Here is a 23,773-nt window from a genome sequence, read left to right as displayed (position 1 = left end):
CCACACGAGAAAATTCTCGTGCTCGTGATTTATGTATTGTGAAATTAGATTTTTTGATTTATTCGGCAGTGAGTAACGTTGCGATAAGCTTGTAAAAATTCTCTTCGACGACGAATATGAAATTAAATCTCTCTTTCTCCCTCTCTCTCTCTCTCTTCTTAAACAGTTGGGTTGAAAGTAAATTTGCACGTTTCGCTAGCTCGAATTCGAAGCTGTACTACAGTTGTAAGACATTGACCGTTACCTGGAAACGAGAAGGAGCCCGGTATCCACGGCTTCTCCGTTACAGATTGTTACTTCGAATCCCGTGAAAAATGCCGCGCGCTATTTTTCAGGATTAGCTCTGGAGCTGGGGAACGGATAGGAGGTGAGAGCAAAAGGATGGGGAAGAAACGAGGAGGGGTTTGGAGAGAAGACGGGTCGGACAAAAGATGAAATACGAGATAGATAAATAAAGAGACAGACGAGGTATGTTATTGTTAAGAGGGGGAATTTATCTTGCCATTTAATAATTTTATTATACCCTCGTACAAATGGATGAAGTTTTTTCGAGGTTACGAAATCTTCGAGATACGTCATACTCGTTCTTTCCAAAGGAATCGTACTGCGTTATTTTATCGTTGTTCGCGGCGCGAGTCGCGGTGTTTTTCGAATCGAATCAAAGCAGAGTGAATTGGACGAAGAAACGAGGAGTGAAAGTTTATTTACCGAGTTGTCGGACAAATCGAGAAGTTAACCAGAACGGTGAATTATCGATTAACAAACAACCTTTGTAGCCTTTGTCCAATCTCTATTTACCCTCTCCTATCCTTTGAAATTTAGATAAAAATTTCATCGATAAAATTTAATAAAATCATGCGCAGAGTTTCCGAAACGATCGGATACGTTAAACGATATTGAAACTTTAATCAACATGCTATTCTTTAATTTCGTGTTCTTCGTTTTATTTAGTAACTGGGTAAATATTATAATTTTTAGATCGATCACGGGTTTAATAACGGGCACAAATAATGAGCTGAATAACGAATTCACGATATTCTTTAATACTTAATATATGCACCTCTCAATAATGTATCACTTTAATATTACCCCAATTTTACGTACATAAATTATGAGATTACGAATCTGATATAATATAATGCCATTTTGGAAGCTGTACGCGTTAATTTATAAAAATTAATCTTCCCTCGTTCGACGCGATAATATTAAAAAATTAAACTTCCCCGTAAAAAAAGGAAAACAACTATGGAGCAAAAATTGATGGTGAAGTATAATAACACGTTAACGCTCGATCGAATACGTCGAGTGTAGAAAAAGAAAAGAAAAGAAAAGAAAAAAGGAAACAAGAGGGGCATGTGTCACGGTAACGGGGGAAGAGGGTGGAAGATTTACAGAAAGGTAGGTTGGGACGAAAATAGAGAAGTCTTTATGGCGAGGTATAACTCATGGGTCTTATTGAAACTTCCTCTCGAGAATGGATTAAGACGGCTCCCCTACGAAATTTGTCGAAATTTCCAGCTCGCGTAATTTATTCCCAGTCCCACAGACTCCGGAAAACTTACATCCCTTTCATCACTTTTCCCCTTCATCCCCATTCTCTTTCGAAATGCTCCCGTTGCGAGACAACGTTTCACAATCCCACCGAATTTTTCGAAAATAAAACGATCACCGATTCGCACCGTTTGCTCCTCGATTGTCGAGAAAGGATCGAAAGATTTGTCTTTACTTTCGTGAACGCTGTTATATATCAAAAAAAAAAAAAAAGAAAGAAAGGATCGAATTCTATCCCATTTCTGTCCCAAAATCCTATTCCCGATTCAACTGCGCAGCTTCTTCTTCCAATTACGAACATATCATCGTAGAATCCAGAGTGGAATTTGAACGCGCTAGGATCATAAAGCGCGCACAGTCTGTTTTCTAATCCATACGCGACAATGAATACTCGCAGCTCTATGAGCCCGCGGCTGTATCGCCTGCATGCAATCATAGCGGATGTTGTTATTTACTTTACATCCAGTTTGCGCAATCTCTATCGCGTAAACATGCGTAGATGTAGGGAGAGGAGGGGAGAGGATGAAGAGAAGAGAAGAGAAGGAGGAACGCGTGTTTCATGCATATTCCGCGACTCCAACGAGATACGTAAATGGAACGCGAGAAACAGTCGCGAAGCTATCAAGTAAACGATTCTACGATTTATCCTACCTTATCCACGGAGTCGTTGTTTCGATCGTAACGCGTGGACAGATGGAAGAAGAGGGGATCTGGAAAGTCGAGAGATTTTTCCATCGAGGTACGTAAATTTTTCCTCGTGTTTCGTAGGATTTTAGGAATTTTAAGGGATAAAATAATAACAGTCTCCTTTCTCTTTCTGCGATTATTAAAAGTATCTCATGCTAATTCGTTTGGAAGAGGTACGAGGAGAAATTCAATATGTCTCGATGATAAATCCTTCGTCTACGTACGTTTCCTTTCTTGATTATGCATGTACGTCGCACACGTACCGCCATTCGTCTGTCTACCATCTAATATCGTCGAGGATTTGCACCCGTATCGCGTGTCACGTTTTTCGAGCGAGCACATCTGCACTCTCATCTTAGATTCGAACGATATTATAATATTTGCGCATAGCGGCCCGGGGAACGTTTGCCATATTTCTATACGTGGACACGGTCTCGAATGAATCATGTTGAAAATTCATGCCACATATTACAAATGGGAATAAATACATCTAATAATATATATATATACACATAAAATTGAAAATAGCGGCATCTAATTAAATTCCGGGAAACTGCAGCGAATTTTTTAATTCCAAACGTGCATTCTAAGTGTAAAACGGAGAATAAAGATAACTCGTAAAACGCGGTACGCCAAAAAATAATTCAAGAGCAGTAGAATGAACCAGTATGCGGTCGGGCAACCGCGCAAGAAAACTAATACGCGGGAGTGAGTAACGTTAAAATTATTCCCCGGGAATAAAAATAAAGATATACTCGGACGGCCAAGTGTCACGGGATTCCGAGAAATAGTAGAGGCGGAAATTTAGAGTGGAATCGAAACACGTATTTCCACGGAATAATAAAAATTCGTTCGAATTGATTAAGCAGCATCGAAACGCCATAAGAAAGCGAGTTCTTTCGTTCTCGTAGCGACGAACGAACGAGAACGAAGAGAAGAGAAAAAAGAAGAGAGAGAGAGGTGCATTTCGACCGGATATGAAATTGCGTGACGGCGAACGACATGCTTGTCGTGTTTCCGCCACGTGACACCCATACCGCCCTTCCTCTCCTCTCCTCCTCCTCTCGCCGTGTGCAGAAAGCCTCGAAAACCAAGAGCCATCGAATTCCCTCGCGTGCGATTCTGCTTGCTTACATCCCCCCGTAAGGGTCGCGCGGGATGCTCGCCTCCTATCTCTGTTTACAACGGGTCCGCGGCTCCTATTCCCCACTTTCCTCGCTTCTCGCGTGTAAACGCGTGTAAAGATGGGACCGGCGGGGAATTTCATATTCCAAGCATGGATCGAGGAGGAACGGGGGAATTTTCTTTGAGCATTTTCGCCCTTCTCACGAGGGCGCCGAGTCGAACGAGCTCGGGGCGAGTAGGAAATTATCGTTGCTACGCTTGTATTCGAGAAAGGGAATTGGTAGAAAAATTCGAAAATATACTTGGTGCATAATATTTGACTGTTCGTCGGTAAGAAAAGGAATCTGATTAATTTGTATCGTGATATTTGTTTGTATCGATCCAAAACGATCTGTATCTATATAAACCTCGATGCATCAGCGTAGCAATATTTAGAATATTTTAACGTATAAGCCATTGGAAAGAATCTGTGGATCTGATCAATTTAAAAGGAAACGAGGATTTTTATTTCTATATGTGGTATTTATACACATGCACTGATCCAAAACGACGATCTGTATAAACCTCGATCGAGTAGGATCCGGATTATTTTAACGCGTCGATGTAATGTAAAAATTGTTCGTTTCTCGTAAAATAATAACTGTATACGAATAAAATAATTTATATTTTCAAAAACATAATTTTATGAATAATTTTTACGATTTTAAAAACTCAAATTATATGATACTCTTCCACTACTGTGTATCGCATATCTGAAGACGGCTAACGAAAGATCCGTGTGACCTCTTTCGAAGCGTGTGCCTACGACATCTCGCGTTAACGATATCAGCAACAACAGCGAAACGCACGTTATAAACGAATCTACCGATTCAACGTCGTTATCAATCCCGGTGGTCGCGGAATAAGAGAATTAAATTTGGCGCGCGTGAATGGAGCCGTACAGATAAGGGCGAAGACAGAGGAAGAAAAATGGCGTTGAGTCGGCAAGAAAGCGGCTGGATAAACAATACTGTTGCCTTGATTATCCGCTTGTACCCCGCCCGTATACACCGTTGGACGGACGAACAACGCAATTTCTTACTTTTAATTCCGTTTTCCCGCTGCCTTCGCTTCCACCGCTATCCCATTATCCAGCTTCATTTTTATTCCCACTGCCCCGAAAGATTCGCGGAATCATCTCCGAAAATTAATGGAAACCCCCGTTCGATCAGGAAAACCGCGATTACTCCGCGAAAGCGGAGGTAGAAAAAAGTTGGCGAACGGGAGAAACAGAATGAATTTGGCGAGAAATTACAAATCACGTGTTCGGGGGAGTGTCACCTCGTAAACGAGTTGATTCGGGAGAAAGTGGAGGAACGCGGAAGGAGATGTAGCGGCGATATTTCACCGCGCGGGTATCAGGGGAGCTTATAACACGCGTAACCGTGCATTCTGTATACGTTGTTGCGCCGGTTCAATGTCATTATAAATCATAGCGCGGGGTAAGAATGCCGGTGGCGGAATTAAATTTCGCGGGGGAATGTTACCATTGCGGAGGGGGCGCGGGGAAGGGTGGCGGTGGCGGAAAACAATGTTGCGCGGGCGTGCGCGTGTGCGTACGTAGCCGCGTGTCGGTGTGCGCGCCGAGGTGTGTATAAACGTCTGGGGCGATAGCTCGAACCCCGCCGCTGTCCCATCAGTTATCGTCAAAACACCCTGAAAATACCGCAGGCTTCGCTCTCTGTAATAATTGAGAAGCGGGACGGGAGGATGCTCGTGCAGCAAGGAGGAGGGGGGAGGGAGAGGAGGTTAGCACGAAATTGAGAGAGGTAAAATGGAAAACGGGCGGGTGATATTAAGTGGAAGTTTTACGATCTCGACGCGAGGCAAATTTATCTCGATTTTAGAAACGAGTCGTAAGTGCGATTTTTAAGAGCCGAGATCAGATTCGGAGAGTCGGAGTAGAGCTTCGATATTCCCGAAGTAGAATAAGTAAACGCGCGGTCGGACGAGAAGGAACGTTGTTCTCTGTGATGATGACGATGACGATAATAATAATAATAATAATAATAATACGATCTCTACGTGGTCAACGTGCAAATAGTGTGGGTTACACGTTCGTGGTAGAATGGCAACGTAATGAAACGCGTACACGTAGAACGCGTGTGTAAAGCAGGAAGTAGAGGGAATATTCGGTTTATCTCGAACTGTCTGGAAAGTAATAGAGACACGGGTGTATTTAGAAAATGATAATAATAGCGATAACCACCGTTGACGAGATGAAAGTTTATGCTGCAGAAACGTGATTGCGTAATTAATCACGTTTCTTTCTTTCTTTCTTTCTTCTCGTAATACATATTGCTGACTGTACGTATTAGCGTAGTAGGTATCATTCATCTTGGGCTAAAGAACGGAAACAACGGTAGCAACGTCTAGATAAAATTTGCGCTCTCCACAGAGAATAAATGACCCTCGAGGGAACGGGATGGTGATGAACTTGAACGTTGCTTGTGTCCGCCTTTTCAATTTCTCGAATGGAGAGAAAAAGGGAAGAAGGATATACCAAGTTTAATTATTTTAAACGGGGCGTATGGAAAATTGGAAAATTATTATTATGTATGGCTTATAACTCGAAAGCTGATGTTATTGAAATTCCTCCTCGTCGAGGCGAGTTAAATACTGGTACGTATTTCCTGACAATTAATATTAATTGTTATTTAATAACACCGATATTGGCATAACAATTTCTCATAAATGATATACGAGCCGATCATTAATCGCGCAACCGTCCGAGTTAAAATATTGTTCGACCCCGCACAAATAACGCGGATACGTTCTGTCGATGACACGATATCACAAACACTCTTATTACATTTCTCTTTCTATATACGAGAAATACTAAGAAGAGGAAGAGGTAAAAAAAAAAAAAGGGAAGAACGACCATTTCTCGGCGACTCGGTTTTTCTTAAAACAATGGAGGAAAAGGAAATACCTCGATTTTACATTCGACCACATTCCCTAAAGGTGCTGCGAACGATCCATCCCGTTCGTGAAAAATACGCGAAACGCGCGTCCTGTATCATAACGACGCTCCCCGGAACGCATTAGTCGTTCACCCTTCATCGGATTCGCCTAAATCACGATCGAGGGATTCCCTCGAGGACTTGGAACGAATTTATATCCCTCCTCCTGGATATTTTCCCCGCGAATACGCCACACTCCCTCTCCGTCTCTCGAGAGGCGTGAAATGGTACGTGAAGCGTCACCAGGATCAGTCAAGAACTCGAGAACGGGGAGAAAGGAAGTCGGCGAGACGCCATTCCGCGAAATAAAGATGTATGCCGGGGATTAAGTGCCCTTTCATACGAGGACAAGCTTAGTAGAGAATCATACGTAGGGGGGAAATTTTTTGAAACGGAGGAACTGGGCTGAAAAACAGGATATCAATGAAGATGAATCGTAAAGTATCACAAAGATATTCCCTCGTGGCTACGAAGGGCCACATTATACAGTTTCATAAGCTTTCGCTAAAATAATTTAATTACACGCCATTCGCGTCGAGGAACGAACGTTCAATCACCGTTTTAATTGAAACTTTAGACAGAATGTTATATACATACGCATGAAGATTTTATTGGATCTCGTATTTGCGATTTCGTTAATACGCCGCATAAACGTCAGCAACCAGACAAAACGATCGATGAAGGAATTCCCAATACTTTTTCCCAATCGATTAGCACGTTCGATCTTTTCTTTTCTTTCTTTTTTTCTTTAAATTCGCGAGAGGTCAATACTCTCGCCTCGTTCTGTCGAGACGACGCTGGAAAATGAGCAGATAAGAAGGACTCGTGATATCGACGATTTATCGCCGCGGTAAATTCGATAAAAGTTGACCGAGCTGACTAGTAGCTTCAAGATGTAATGAAGTGTACCGAAGAGATAGTCCCCGATTAACTTAATTACATCCCATTGGCTTCGAGAGCCTTTCTCCACGACGTTGGAAAAATCGCCGCTCGAATTATTCCGGATAACGATACCGACCCCCTCCTCCCCTCCACGCGAAATTCGATTTCCTTATTGATTAATTCGACGCTTGTTCGCTAATTTACATCCCAGTATACAAATACTCGTTAGAGCCGGACAAAGAAAAAATTCCTCCCCCAAAGTGGGCGGGAAAGTGGAGGAAATGGGAAGTAAAATTTTTCGAATTAATTCTTCTGTACACTATACTCGATATAATGATGCTCGATGACTTTTAATCTGCCTGTTTTATTAAATTTCTCGTTAGGGAAATTTAATAACTGGATACGATATACTGGTCGGTTATGGGTGCGTGGCAAGTGGCCGCTGCTACAACCACGGAAGAAACGGGAACGGTAGCATTTCCGTCGGTGCGACGTGAACCGGAAACGAAAGGATCGGGGTTGGTATCCGGCTCGGAAAGGACCTCCCTTAAGCCGATAAGATTAATTTAATTTTCTCACGTTCTCTCTTTCTCTCTTTCTCTTCCTCGCTTCCGTATACACGTACACGATTACCGGGTTAAAAATAGCGAGAGGAATAATCTTCGTTAATCGCGAGAGATCTACACGGGGAAATTGTGAGCGGAATAAATTTTATCATTTTCAATTCCCCCTTCTGATTTCACCTCGATCGATGAAATTCAATTTTCTTATGCAACCCGATTCCCATTTAAGAAGCTCCATCCCCATAATGAGATTTCTATTTCGTTTCGCGAGATAAATTCGACCAACGAATTTTCTGATTCTCTAGATTCTTCGAGTGCGAACAATTCATTTGCTTATCGAGGGTGGTGTTTGGAGATCGGCGAGTTCGGCGAGGTCAGTTTCTCGCTATTGCTATTCCTCTTCGTCGAGGCTCGAGATTCATTCATCGTGGGAAGGTCGCGCGATGAAAACTGCTAACAGATATAATAAGAAGGGGCGAAATCATCGAAACGTGGAGATAAATTCGCGGGGAATCTCGGGCGAGGATCGTGCGGGCGTGAAAATAAATTAAACAATCGGGAAATTTATGGTACGGCGTCTGAAGAAGTCTGATAACGGCGTTTCGTAGTCGGTTGAAACAACGGGGCGGAGAGAACGCGCGAGAAAGCTGGAGCTTAAGACCACGCGCTTATCATCCATTCCCTCTTTTTCATTCTCTTATCTGTTCTACCTGTTTATCCGTTTTATCCTCGCCAGCTCGCTGGAATTTCATGCGAAATTGTCGCCAATCGTCCGAAGATAGTGCCGACATTGCTGGTAGGAGGGGAGGGAGGGAGGAGGCTTCGTTTCAACGAACGTTTGAGGCGAACGAATCGTAGAAAAGGATTAAACGAGGAGGAATAAAAAAGAAACCTCACTCACATATGAACGCTCGCATATTATAAATTGTTCGTTGATTTCGTAGATAGCCGACACTTCCATCCCCGAACGTATCCGCTTCTCTGAAGGAAAACGCACGAGAGCGAAATACTTGGTTCGCGTGAAACGAACGCAAAAATTGAAAGTATGCAGCCGAGAATAAGAATGAGGGATAACGGGGACCGAGCTTGAATATGTACGTGGCGTAGAGATACTTTAAACAACACGAGGAGCGCGTAAACGAGAAACTCTGGATGGAGGATGGAGAGAAGGAGAAAGGGAGAGAGGGAGAGAGAGGGAGAAGATCAGAAGGAAAACTCGTCCGGAGAAACCGCTAGGGACACTCGGCTATTTTACACGATGCTGTTACGCCAGTACCGCATTGTTTGCTCGCATAATAATTTACGTGCACATGGGAAAGCTGTTAGAAAGATGCTGGCCGAATGAGAATTCCATGCGCGCTTTCGAAAAAAAGGAGAAAAAGAAAACGATAAAATTTCACGAGCTCTCTCTTTCTCTTTCTCTCTCTCTCTCCGTGATATCTCTAATTTAAATATCGCTTTAATAATCGCAGTTAGCGAGGATTGCGAGGAAAAAGGTTCGAAAATTTTCCTTCTCTCTCTCTCTCTCGATAGGATACGATGTAATATAGAAATTTAAAAAAGCTGGTTACTTCAACAGGAGACAGAGGCTGATGTTAAGTATCATTGCTATTACGGGTCTTGTTTAATAACACGGACCATCTTACCGGCTCGGAGAGCGAGCTCACAATGAACCAGAACTACGCCCGATAAGATAAGAAGGAGGAAAGTAGGTGGATAAAAAGAGGGAATAAGGGAAACGGGTGGCGTGATAATACGTGTACCCCAGAGTCTGAATTCGATTTTAGAGAAGAAGTTACGAATCGAGAATACTCTTTTTTCTTCCTTTTCCTTCGATATCCTTCGTTTTCTTCTCTCTTTCTCTCTCTTTCTCTTTTCTTTTCTCTCTCTAGACTTTTTTCCATCGTTGTTCTCTGAACTATCGCTTCATCGATAGCTTCATCCACGAGAGAGAGAGAGAGAGAATCAACATTTCGAACTTTTAAATTTCGTAAAAAGTAAAATATTAAATTCGGTAAATGAGAATGTTAGAAGCTTTATTTTAAAATGAACAATTCTTTATGAATATTTAAATGTGAGATAAAATAAAAGATGAAAATATAAAAGTTAAGAAAAAAAAACGATCGTAATAAAAAGTAATTTTTTCATTCGTTCGATAGATAATTATTTGAAATTCTGTTCCCCCCTCCCCAAACTTCCCAGTGATTTTAAAGTATTAAAACTAACATTGGAGATGAGGAGGGGAGGGGGAGGGAAGGGCGGAATGTTCTCTCAAAAATCCACATCGTTAAAAATGAACAATACCGTACCTTGTCCATACCTCATATTTGTTTCAGGTATACACACTTGTTACTCATGCTCTGGAATTTTTAATAGCAATTTTTAATATCTGTTTGATTTATCGGGCGGTGTTTGTGCTTTTCGGGCTCTCGATTTCGAAACAAATTTGAACGAACACGTGTATCGATCCGTGAACAAAATATAAATGTTCGAAACACACTCTTTCTCTCTCTCTCTCTCTCTCTCTCTCTCCCTCCCCCTCTCTTCTGTCCTCTCCGCATTGTATCTACGTTGCAACGAATAAATTGATAAAAGGTTGACGAGAGGTTCGTGTGACGACGAAGCGTTTTTACTTAAACTGGAGCAAAAAGTTTTCCAACGATTGTGATCTTGCGCGTCATTTCCAGACTTTTCAGGATCTTTGGCTTGTCTCTGGGAGTAATTGAAAGTGGAAGAGGACGAGGAGGACGGAATAGATGCAAGCAAGGCCGTAAGTTTGTCGAAAGTCTTCGATAGACTTTGAACGAGCGCCACGGTGAAAATTATGCGTCGGAGCTGGTTGCGCATAATATTAAATTTCATGGCACGCGAGCGAAATTAATTCTCGCCGTAAAAGGGTCCAACGATCCATGAAGAATCGAAAGGGGAGGGAGGGGGGGAATTTTCGAGATAAACGCGTTACGTTCCAATTTCGAATTTTCCGGATTCCCGAAATATTTTCGAGCTTGATGAAAAATTTCTTCCGCCGCGTCAAAGATCTCGCTCGTTCGATTTATCTTTTTCGAATCTTCCCCCTCCCCTCTCCATCCGAATCCCACCGATCTTGCTCGATATTATTTCATCATCGAGGGAGAACAGTGTGCCTCGATACTTTGCCTAATAATACTTTGCTTATAATTGCAACTATAATACCATGGACGATAACGAAGTGTTCCGTAGTTACTTTGTGTATTCGTGAAGTACAAAGGATGAGTTGTGTAACGAAGAACTTGTGCAACGTAACTAGATTAAACTTGATTAAACTTGGTGGGTTCGGCTGTGAAAACTGGATGGGAAATTTCGGGCTAATAAATTTCCCCCTTTATTTACGTTCTTACCTTAAACGATCCCCGCTTGTTCATCAATGTATTTCTTTCCATCCAGAAAATTATCCCTCCATCCCTCTCGTCAATCTTTCATTCCGATCGAATGGAACAAACACTCCTCCCCACGCGCACGGTTCCAAACGTTATTCCGCAAAATTTCAAATCATCGACTCCTTCCCCTTAACCAATTGCAGAAACTCGAAAGAATTCCAAGTGATTTCCACGCAATTCGGCTCTCGTCCAGCTGTTCCCCTCTCGATCCATCGGTGGATACACCCGATGGGCAAGAATAGAGCAGCCCCTAAGATTTTCGAGACGCCGAGGGGAGGAGAAAAGGTGCACACATCGATACAAGCGCGCGTAGGCTGCTCGCTTTGAATAAAAGATCGTTTTCGAGAATCGGCGCGGGACGACCTGAGGGAGGGCGCGCGAGGTTTCGGGGCAAAAATCGGGTATCGGGTAATGGTTAATTCATGGTGGCGAGATCGTGGCCGGACGGGGCGAGGTAAAAAGAGATCCGATAGTGATAAAATAGGTTTTTTTCGAGGAGCTCTGTTCTCCACGCTGCCTACTGCACCCTGCATTTTCGAATTTCCTCCCCTCCCCCGATCATTTTCTCTGACACGCATTATATGGATACAACGTGAAAATTCCATCGATCCCACGCGGGCTTTTTTTCGCAATTTCGAAGTGTGAATAAATGGATGTCGAATAAAAGGGGGAGGGGAGGAGGACGTTTAAACGCTTGGAACAATTAAATGTAAATAACCGTCGTCTCGTAATCGCGGGATATATAGCGCGTTGTTTTCGACGTTCAAAGAGGATGCATCGCGCGCGCGTCATCTTTTTTTATTGACAAAGTTCTGGAAACTTTATCCCCTCCCCTGCTCGGCTCGAAGATAAGATTAATATTGAATTTGGAAAAATTGTAACGAGTTTTTGAATATTGCACACCGTGGGCAGAGGGGGAGAGGGGGTAACTCGAAGGACACGGGAAACTTATTTTCCAGAAGCCAAAACTAGTCCACTCCCACCCCAAACTGGATGTAATTTTTTTTTCAGTGGCTTAACTTTCCTTCTCCTGGGAGGGAGAGAAATTCTAAAACTAATACAAAGTACCTAAGGAAGATCTTATTCGGTGATCTCAGCCGTTCTTTCAACTTTCTTTCCACCCTGACCGGAAATTTTAAAACTAATACGGTGCAACTCGGAGGACTTTTGTTCCTTCCTTCCTTCCTTCCTTCCTTCCTTCCTTCCTTTCTCTTCTTTTTTTCTTTCTTTTTTTTTACACGCTCGGCCCATTTTCCCGGAGAGAAGAGAACGACAAAAGTGGCTTTGTCTTTCGACAAGATTGACGATCAACGGAATCGTAACGGCGGTTTGTTTTTTTTCTTTTCGCGAAAATGTTGGCGCAATCTAGCCGAACGGTCGCGTTGAAAAGATCGTCGCTCACCACTCCGACGTCGAAATAAAAAATAATGACGCGAGATTAACTCGAAAGCTCTGCAGAGAATAAGCAGAGTTAAAATCAGAAGCGGTTTCTTCCGGAATTACTAACAACGGGACAAATGGATACACGTCAATCCTGATTCCAGAAAGCCAGACGTTCTCCTCCTCCTCCTCCGTCATATCCTCGCCGCGTTTTAGAAGCGTGACACGTGTCGATGCAGCCGGATCCAACGATATCGAGAGGCTGAGTCTCTATTTTTGCGGGTTGACGATATCCAAACCCGAATAATAGGACGTGACGGGGGGAGATGGTTGCCTCGATATCGGGGCATTATCATTATTGCAGGATATCGCGGAATAAGTTTCCGTTTTGCATCGACAGATCTCCGCGCGGTTGGAAATTTCGCGCGGAAGTGGCACGAACGCCATTAGGGAATCGAAACCGCCTCGAATAAACCCGTCGCGGCAAATATATTTGCGAATCCCCCGCCATTTTGCCTCTCCGATCCGCATAAGAGAGAGAGAGAGAGAGAGAGAGAGAGGAAAAGAGATAAGAGAGAGAACTTGTTTTAGTTGGAGTTTCTGTCGCCCGCGGGAGGAGAATCGGTCGGATTTCTCTTCGTAATCTTTCACGTCTCCCTTTCGAAACGAGAACTTGTTTGCTATGGTCAATACGTTCGATTTCATAAATATTTGAAGTCGTTCGTTCCTCTATCGTGCTACATGTACTGTGAAACGCTCAAACTATGTAGCATCTTCCATTTTACGTGGAAAAAGAAACGATCGCAGACACTTTCTCCTCCCTCGCAATTTTCTTTACGGGTTTTTTTACGAGCTATACCGAGCTATTCCTTGTGTTTTTCTTTTCTTTTTTTTTTTTTTTCGAAAGCAATTGATTGGCCACCACGTTAAAGAAGAGAGTTTACAAATAACTTTGGAAAGGAGATGTTTCGAGATTTTTAAAAAAAGATCCCTCCAAGTTTATACCGCGTGGAAAAACAGGTTGCGAAGCTTGAAAAACATGGCGTTTGTTAAACGAAACGTTTCAGAGATTCCGCTCAAAAATAGATAAAACCCTCGCATAAATGCGGTGCAACGGCAAAACGACGTGCTGTCCGCGAAGCAATAAACCTATTTTGTTATCGACTCGGGAAAGAATATTTTCCCAACAACAAGAAAGGATGCTTTTCCTCGCTTCTCGAGTGTAGTACAATGGCGTTATCCGAATAATACTCGTTTGTTATCTCTGTTTATCACGGAGAAACGACGCGATACCGGCTGCCTCCTCCTCCTCCCTCGAGTCGAACTTTTACCAATATCCTGTCTGTTCATTTGGAAAGTTGAAAGGCGATCGGGACGAAAAGGCGGAATGGTATATACTCACCACAAGCGCCCTGATTCTTCACCCGCGTGCTTTTTCTCTCGAGGCAGCTGCTCTTCCGTAGATGGCAATAGTTGGTGTAGGTCACGTTGTCGGAGCCGCAGACAGGCTCGGAAGTCGAAGGACAATCCGTGGGACACTGGCACAAAGGTTTTCCGTTCTCCGACACGACGCACGTCGCCCCCCAAGAACAGTACGTTTTCTCGCAAGGTTCTGAAAAGAAGATGCGATTTACTCGTAGAGCGGGGTGCAGGGGGGACGGAGAAAGGGGTGATTCGTATCGTTCCATTTTCATTCTGATACAATACATACGAAATACTACGGTAGAGAAGAAAGTGGTAGGCGAAAATGGAAGGGAAATAAAATTCATTCAAGATTATTTCATGCAGTTTGTTTCGTACAATTTTATTAACCGATTGATAAAGTCCGATAACGGGCGAAATATCGAACCTCGATGAAATATATAATAGAATCATAAAAAAAAATATGGCAAAAATTCAAATTGCGAGGATAAAGGGATTCGTTCTAATTTTTGTTGCTATTGTTATTTTCTTTTTTTTGAAGCGCGTTGATCGCTTCAACGATTCGATAAATATAAGGATTAATGCAAAGGTGTATCGGAGCGAGGAGTGATATAAGTAACGTTCGTAGATATAAGGGATCGCTCGAACGAGATCGAATGACGGGATTGGAATAAATTCTGATGGCAATCTCGTGTTACGTCTAGTCGCAGTAAATACGTAAAACAAAGTGGAACGAAATTCTATTTTTCAATCGAATCTCGATCCGTATCACCGACTCATCTTTCCCGGTTCGGTTTTCGGTATTTTCCTCCGAATATTCGAAAGGACTTTCTATAATTGTCCACCCTTCGGATTTTCGATTTCTTTTCATGGCAATCGTTCATAATGCAAAGTGTGTTTCGATATATCGAAATATAAAACGTTGCGTTTCTTTGCTCGCAATGTTATTGCGTTTCAACGTGCACACGCACGGTTATCACGGTAACACGTTCGAAACGGCTACACGTTTCAGGAATTTAAACCGGATGAAATTTGATTCTCGATCGGATTCTATTTTATTTCATTGAAATACGAATAACCTCCGTTGAATTACGGTTTTTATTCGACTTGAAAACATATTAATATTTTATTTCCATCCTTTCGATCAAGAATTTAAGAATTTATAAGAGATTACTAAAAATTCTATTCGTTCTATTCGATTCCATCACTCGGACAAATAAATTGTACGACGATGGGAGAAGAAACGATTTCAACCTCGAAAATAAGCTGATTTCGATCCCTTTGTTTACCCCGACGAAATTCGACACAATACCGAGAAAGCCGATTCACGAGTTGGTCGAGAATTAATTCGATAGACAAGAACTCAACCCCGCGACTCTCGCAACACAATAAGAGAAAGAGAGAGAGAGAGAGAGAAAAGAGAGAGAGAGAGAGAGATTCATCCACCGTCAATTTACGCTCCAAACGTAAGCAGTTTTTCGCTTAGTAATCGTTACATCAAAGCAACTACATCTCCGCAATTTCTTTTTTCCATTCCCCTCCTCCTCTCCTCTCGTTTCGTAACCATAGATCTCGATGGTATCCGATAAACCCGACCTCTGCCACGCGTTTAACGAGTTCTCGAGGGGGAGGGGGAGGACAAACAGAGATACGTTCACAGGCAAGTTGGGAGCGCGAAAGAAACTTGCCAAACTGAATTACTGCAGCGCGAAATTCGCGTCTCGAAGGCTTTTGTCGTTCTTGCGCCGGATGGGGAGGGACAGTCGATAAGAAAACACCAATTAAAGGTACTCGTCTCGGAGAAAATAATTAGCCTCGATCGTGGCAGAAGAGGAAAGGAATTCCCGTTTGTCAACCACGTCATCGTTTCTCCTCCTTGGGGACTCTCTCCTCCTCCTCTCGCCGTTTCCTTTTTCGGAGCGAGGAACGGACGGAAAGACACGAAGAGAAGGAGAGAGAACGAGAGAGAAGATTCGTGGAAGCGCAATCAATTTTCCAAGAAAGTTGGCTTCAGCCAACAAGGAAGGGAGAGCGGTGGGTAACCTCGACGGATAATCCGGAGCACCGTGGTCATTAATATGGCGGACAAGTTGATCCCTCCGTGAAAAAATCGCCCGACTCCAACCTCTCGAGTCAATCGCTCTGCCCTATCCACCACGAGGGAACGGGGGAAGTTTTCCTTCCCTGCCCCGCCAGATGACCTTCGAATTCCTCGAAACGAGGGGTGTGGTCGAAAATGGACGACGTCCCCGGCGAGCGGGGATAAAGGGCCGTTTTTACCTCTCCATTTCCCCCTTCGGCCGAGAATTCGCGCGGATCAGAGATTTCGAGATTTTGCGCCGTGGTTTTTCGCCGTCATCGAGATACCTTCGAGCTCTCGTTTCAAAAATCCAACGTTGCCCTCGTTTTCTCTCGCCCCGATTTCTTTAATATTTCGGCTGGTTGGAAAGGGATGTCCAAATGGGCGAATCATTTTGTTTCTTGGATCGTGGGTCTTCGGGGCGGAAGATTGGACGAATCGTGTCGGGGACTTTGACGAAGGGAGTAATTGTGGAGACGTGAGTTTTCTTTTTCTCTTTTGTCGTGCTCCCTTCGTCGTTCCTGTTTTCGCGAGGGATTCAGGAATCGATGGAAATGTTGTGCAATCCGATGCTCGATTCTATCTACTGTGGTGATTTATCGTGACACGATGAATTTCACTCAACTTTCAACATATAATTTTCCATTGTTGCGATTTAATTTATATTTTCGAATTATTATACGTATACACGAATGGTGGATATAAAGCAAAATAATAACAGGAGTTTCACGGATATAACGTACAATTTTTTTGTATGATATGCCGAATGGCGGGCAGACATCCGCTGGATGATCAATTATACATTAAAATTTCAATGGATTCAACAATTCTGTATCCTTCCATGAAAATTTTTTCATGAAATTCACGGGGAATATTTTACTAGACGGTATGAATATTTATTTTAAATGTTAATGTCCCTTCTGTTTCACTTTTCCCCCCCGTCCTCGTTTCGTAATTTTTAATTATTTGTTAGAAAGAAAAATCGTCGATTCAGAAATATTCCATATTTTCATAGAAGATATTACTAAATAAAATCCGTGCATAGCCAATTCCTCTGAAATTTCGTTCAAAAAGCTGGAAAATATTTGATCTGGAAAACAAAACAGAAAAAAAAAAAAAGAGGAAGAAATTTTTCATCACACAGAAAAATCCAACAGGCAAAATGGACGCAAGTTTAATTGGTTGCTCGCAGTTACTCTTGTCGATCTAAATTGTCAGTGTAACGAAATTATTCTCGTTTTTTTTTTTCGATTAGCGCCGCGAATATGTCATCGCCGTAATAAACGCGTTTCACTTTCATCTGTCGTCACAAGAATTCTCTCAAGTGTGAATCATTTTCCAGTTAATCGTTTACGCCAAGCCATTTAATTATTCCTGAAAAAGAAAAAAAAAAATAAAGAAAAAGAAAAACGAGGCTAAAAAACCAATTTTGTATTCCAACAATCTACCTTGCAGCGAAATTTCTCTTGAAATTCATCGTACGCTTTGTCGTTCGTTTATTCTTATCGCGTATACAAATTACACACGCTTCTTACAATACTTCTTACACGAAATTACCATTAATCATTCTCAGATGGATCAAGCATATAGAAAATTCGCGTGTAATTATCATCGATCGAGCAGCCAGTGATTCATTAAACGATCTCTGCAAGATCCATAAACTCATTTTTCTTATTCACCGTGACGTCTTGATAGAAGTTCATCGCATTGGAAGGTGATCGTTCGTGTAACTCGCCTTAAAGAGGCGAGGAAAAGGAGGTAATTAGCGTGGATCGGATTTCGCGGAAATTCATTTTCAGCTTCATGACGTGTTACATCATGGAACGCTAAATATCGCAAAAGATCTATCCTGTTCAATAGATATTTCGTGAATGCACCCCTTTCCTACCGTAGACTGCAATCCATATTTCACGTAGTTTATAACAAGGAAGAACAGTGCTCTAACGTTGAGTAGTAGCACGCTTAGTAATCAGCCAGTAGTAAGAGTCAACGCTTCAACATCCATTCTACATCGAGCCAACTTTTCACGTTACGTTTCGTTCTCCATTAATGGAGATACTTGTTAAAGAGTTGAAGAGAAAATAGGAAGATCAAAAAAAAAAAATCATGTACAAAAATAGTTTCACAGTATCGGTTAGTAGTCAACCATTCTTTCCATATCGAGCTAACTTTTTTAAGATACGTTTCGTTCTCCAAGAGGAGATAATTGTTAAAGAGAAAGTCGTTAAAGAGAAAACATAAAAATCGAAAAATCATCTACGATGTAAATCTTGGTCTACTAATTTTTTTTTTTGAAACTATACTCATTAATAATCTCGTTACGTGCAATAAATATTTAAATTAAATATTTTTTTAACAATAAATATTCAATAAATATTTATTAATGGAGATAATTGTTGAAGAGTTGAAGAGAAAATAGGAAGATCAAAAAAAAAAAAAAAATCATGTACAAAAATAGTTTCACGGTATCGGTTAGTCAACCAGTAGTAAGAATCGACGCTCTAGCATCCTTTCCATAACTTTTTTAAGATACGTTTCGTTCTCCAAGAGGAGATAATTGTTAAAGAAAAGGTCGTTAAAGAGAAAACACAAAAATCGAAAAATCATCTACGAAGTAAATCTTGGTCTACTAATTTTTTTTTTGAAACTATACTCATTAATAATCTCGCTACGTGCTTTGAATATTTATTTCGCATTTTCTCTTTATCCCGTTTGAATAATTGAGCATTACCGTAAACAAAAAAAAACGGTATCCGATAAACGCTTCAACAAACGAATAAATCGTCATAAATGACGTTCAAAGCTTGCTGCGTATATACGAACGAAATTTCGCGCGGGCAACGTGTATTAAACACGTATTAAACGTGTATATCGACGCGTGATGCTCATCATCATCAAAAAAGTTAACGCAGGAAGGACGCGTCAACATGTTTGATTGGCACAATGTTTTTTTCCTGGCCATTCGAAACTCGCGCCGAATAATGGCCGGGCGCAAAGTTATGCACGCGTCCGCGCATTGCTCGGTATTTTAACGCGTTCATGAGCTGCGAACATCAAGCTGGACGTGCCGATGAAGTTAATCAATACGAAATACCAAACGCCACCACCTCATCAATTTTTCGCCAGTGGTCGCTTTGATGTCATCGCGGCCGACGTTTCGTTTCGCGATATCGAGAGGCGGGGTGAATGGAACGGGAGAGGAAGAGGGAGGAGGGAAGGGGGAGGGTGTGTGTGCGTGTGTGCAGAGATCCGGTTCGCGTGGACCACCATTCATCCGAGGGCCATTTACGAGGGCGAGCTGTATCGGCCGATTCAAAAACAGTTTCCCGTGAAACTGCGTTGAAAATTGCAACCCCCGACTTATAACATTCCACTCGATATTTCGATTAAAACGACGAATTAATGCGAACAGAATGCGCTCGTTACATCACCGGAACGAGGGGAGAGACTTGTTTCTAATAAAATAATAAATTAATTTTCGATTTTTGGAGTTGAAATATCGTTGCGGTTGAAATCGTAGGTGAATCGAATCGACCATCTTTTAACAACACGGCCGTTTCATCCATACGGAACAGCCGTATATCGCCGTTTACGATCGTTTTAAACTGCCGTTATGTTGGTGGAGCGTCGACAGTGCATAACTGGCCACTCGTATCGCGATAAGGACGTGGTAGATAACGGTGTGTAAGGGTAGTTCCGTGGCGCCCTTACAGCTGAGATTTTACCGGCCGATAACGTGCTAATTTCCTCCAAGGTTGGATATATTTCGTGTACACGCCATTAACGGAGGCGTTTAATTAAATAACATTTTCGCGAGGAATTAATAAGTGGCGGGATACATCACGCGGCGCTAATGGCGTAAATAAACCTTCTTGTCAAAATGTTCCGTTTATTGCTTCGTCGTTAACAATTCGGACGGACCACCTTATCCTACGATACATCTCGTCTCTCTCGTTAATTAAACTTTCAACTTTATAGTCGAACAACTCGAAAGAGAACTCGTCGATGGAGGAAAATAATTTTCAAGTCTGATCGCGTATCAAGAAATAATCCGATTATTATATTCGCAAAGAAACGATTACACGCACGGCCGTCACGCTCATGTTTGGAACGATTGATAATGTAATAACAACGATTTACAAGCTCGATTCGCGATGCAAGGGATGCAAATTATATTCGGTTTTCTCGAAAACAAAATATAGTCGTCATATGTAAATGAAATTTGGGAATTAATACGCGGCGAACAAGATCGCGGCTCGGTGTCATGTTTAAACGGTGCATCGTGAAATTTCGATTAATCTCCCGCTGACGTACACACTCGATCTAACGTTCGAATATCACGTTCGAATATCGATTCGCTCGTATCTTAATAAAATTGTGCAACCTGTAGGAGATCGACCTGTATACCCTGTAGATCGAACAATTAAACGGAGTACAGGCACAATTTGTTCGTTTGTAGATCTAATTAGAATTCTTTTTTTTTTTATCCTATCCATATTAATCGAATCTTGACACACGTTGATGCTCGATTTTTTGCATCAATCGTTGTCAAGTGTCCGTAAAAAGAAAATACGACGAGGAAAGACGATCGCGTGAAAAGAAGCATCCCCTTCCGGTTGTTCGATTCGCAGCCGTACCGGTCTCTCGCGCGGGTGGCTCGTATTTTCTCGGCCAACCGGATCATCCGTCATGATCCATCTTGCTCGACTATCGAGCGAGACACTTCCCCCCCCCCCTCCCTCCCTCGTCCTCCTCGTTCTGAAATTCTTCGGTGAAAGTCGTCGGATCGTGCACGCGCGCCCGTGTTCAGGAAGAATAATATGGCCATCGAGCCGGACGAGAGTATGCCACGGGCATTAGTAACCGCTAATCCGTTACGGCGCGTTACGGGCTTGGAATTAACACGCAGAAATTCACGGGTGGGATTATGGGGCAGCGTGAACGGTGAAAGTATAAACCGATGTCAACGCGATTGCATCGCGCGAATAATCAATTTTCAGTCGGTAACGAAACGAGGCGAGCAAGGCTTGTGTTTTAGTTTAATTGATGCGAAATTGCGTTATGAAATTAATTTGGAATAGAGATAAAAATGCGAACGCGAGGATAATTGGACGTAATAATAATAATAATAATAATAATAATAGCAATGGTAATACTAACAATAATAGTGATATCGTGGAAATTAAAATCGATTTTCGTCGATTTGGATTAAGAGGAAGGGGAGGGTAGCAAGATTATTTTTAATTCCGTGCAACTGGATAAAATGTTATCTCTGGGAAAATCGCAAGAATCGGCAAACGTAATTTCGAACCGCGGATAATCTTGAAACGTCATCGCCAACTCGGGACGAAACTCCGTGGCTTCTTTGGGCACAAGAAGCGCCGCGGCGGTCCAGGAAATCCAATAACACCGGCATTCCACCACGGTTCATTAACCGGAACAATTATTATCCGATTGTTGAAAGGGCAAACTCGATCCTGGGGCGCGGATTTCCCAGGTTGCGCGAGCAAGCGTAATTATTCCGCATGCCACTTGATTAGTCCCTAGTCTAGGCAACGAACTTGTGCATCCCCGTGTATGGCGTACAACACTCACTCCCGTTTTCAACTTTTCAACTTGAGCCTCGAGAATACAAAATTATTCGAATAAACTTGGATAATTACAAGATTCGCTCCTGTTTTTCCCGTCTTGTCTGCGTGGATTAGGATCAGCATTGTCCGGGGGAAGTTAATTAGATAATAGATAAAAAAAAAAAAAAAAAATCGGATGTTTGGAAATTGGAGGGTAATTTTCTAAAATTGGACGGATCGACGGAACAAAGAATAGAAAATAGAAATAAATATAGATGGAAGTAATTTAAAAGAATTCGACAAGTGAATTTCGTTCGAACATGACACGAATATTTTAAGATAAACCAAGTTTAATTGATGAAGGATAAATGTAGTTTTCTTAAATAAATTAAAGGGAATTGTTTCGCCGATAATAAACAGATAATTGACAAATAATTATAAGTATCTGATAAGTTAGAAATAAAGGAAGAATTATTTCGCCCTCGTTATTCTCTTTTCCCTTTTTACACCATTTAAATAAATATATAACGAATAATTGAATTTTAATTGGTATTCGATTTGGAACACTTTTCGTCCTGAATTAATAAATAAATTAACAAAAATCCGATAGGAAATTAATTCTAGAAAGTTAATTCTAGATTTTCGTGTAAATAGCGTGAGGTAATTTCATCTGATTAAACACATGTCACATGCAAATACTCGGAATCCACGATTAATAGGTCAAATTACAAATTAATCATTTTTCTCAAGAAACGATAGCAACGAGAAAAAATTTAATTGAATCGCATTTTTTTTTGTTTTTTTTTTTTCCTCCTCCATCAATTCCCTCTTCGAGCTTGCTCTCAATGTTCGAGAAATACGCGAGAATCATAAAGTGTATAATTATGTTCTAGGAACGATTAGATATGCTAAAATAAACTTTTTTTGCGTCGAACGAAAGAGAAATCTTGAGCGTGGAACTACAATTACGATTTTTACATTTTGTTCCGCGTGTGCCATTACCACCCGTTCCCAGCCGCGAGATCTCGATTTTACGAAATTACACGGTTTCGCGCGGTGAAACGCGATTATTAAAAAATCGAACGACTCGATCCGCCTCTGAATTTTTAATACGATCAAATTAACGCCAACTTCAAGAATGTTATCAAACTTATCAACCCATCCTTCCCCGTGGTGTTAAAAATTCCAGTCTCCAGCGGTAATTAGCATTAAATATTTCAAAGTGTTCTCGCATCCTTAATTACAAACGCTGGCCTGATACTTGAGTAACGACTCGCAACTTGCTCGTTTAAATGGATTTTAACCGGAGTTTAAATTTGGATGGGAAAATTTACGTATAACACGATGGTCTGAATGGTTTCGTCGCTTCTTACATCGATTTTTTACGGAGTAAAAAAAAATCCAAAGAAAAAGTATGCAAAATCGAAAGAAAGGAAACGGAATAAAAGATAAACGAAGTTCGAACACACCAAACGTCACATCTCTTCCTTCCATCACAGAGAACACAACGCTGAAACCCTCTCAGAGACTCCGTCAAGGGAAACCCCCTCCCTCTCCAGCTAATTATCTCTCTGATCTGACTCTTCTCATCATCTGCACGTCTCCATCATCCTTCCACCTCACGGTTCCTTTCGAATCTTCGTCCAGACCCATTTCTTCTCCTCCACCCGAGGGAGTTCGATCCCTTTGATCAGGCAACTATCAACCGGCGAGATGATCCCTCGACTCGAGACGTCCCCTTTCTCTTTCCAATCGATCAAATCATTTTCGTTCGATCGATCTCTCGGTTCCGTATCCGCGACCTATTATTGTTATCCAGGTCGAGTGGATATCATTTTTTCTTTTTTCCTTTTTTCCTCCTCGAGCTTCCTAAACGATTCGATTTAAATACGAGGAGGGGGGGCCAGGCTCACCTAATTATAGAAAGCGGAATCAATTCGATGCACGAACTCGATCCATTCCTGTGTTTCTGTATCCTTGTGTATCTATGTCATACCATCGATGCTCGTTTTAACCTGGAGCTCGAATTAGAACGTTAGCCTACATTTCGTCAAAATGTCATCCCGAAACGTTTCTCTCGACCAGTTCCAGAATT

The 23,773-nt window shown here is 41.9% G+C and overlaps 1 protein-coding gene across 16 annotated transcripts in view; it reads right to left on the bottom strand.

Annotated features, from left to right (window-relative positions):
• LOC107998399 (agrin) overlaps positions 1-23,773 on the bottom strand; it is a 326,392-nt gene that overhangs the window by 88,104 nt on the left and 214,515 nt on the right. For all 16 annotated transcript variants that reach the window (XM_062083435.1, XM_062083436.1, XM_062083437.1 and 13 more), the window contains one exon: positions 14,009-14,218. In XM_062083435.1, the coding sequence (XP_061939419.1) occupies positions 14,009-14,218 (210 nt within the window). The remainder of the gene's footprint in view (positions 1-14,008; positions 14,219-23,773) is intronic.

Source organism: Apis cerana, linkage group LG12, assembly GCF_029169275.1.
Source record: "Apis cerana isolate GH-2021 linkage group LG12, AcerK_1.0, whole genome shotgun sequence".
Taxonomy (NCBI): domain Eukaryota; kingdom Metazoa; phylum Arthropoda; class Insecta; order Hymenoptera; family Apidae; genus Apis; species Apis cerana.
Note: the sequence above shows the minus strand (reverse complement) of the source record. Positions and strands in the feature narration are given on the sequence as shown.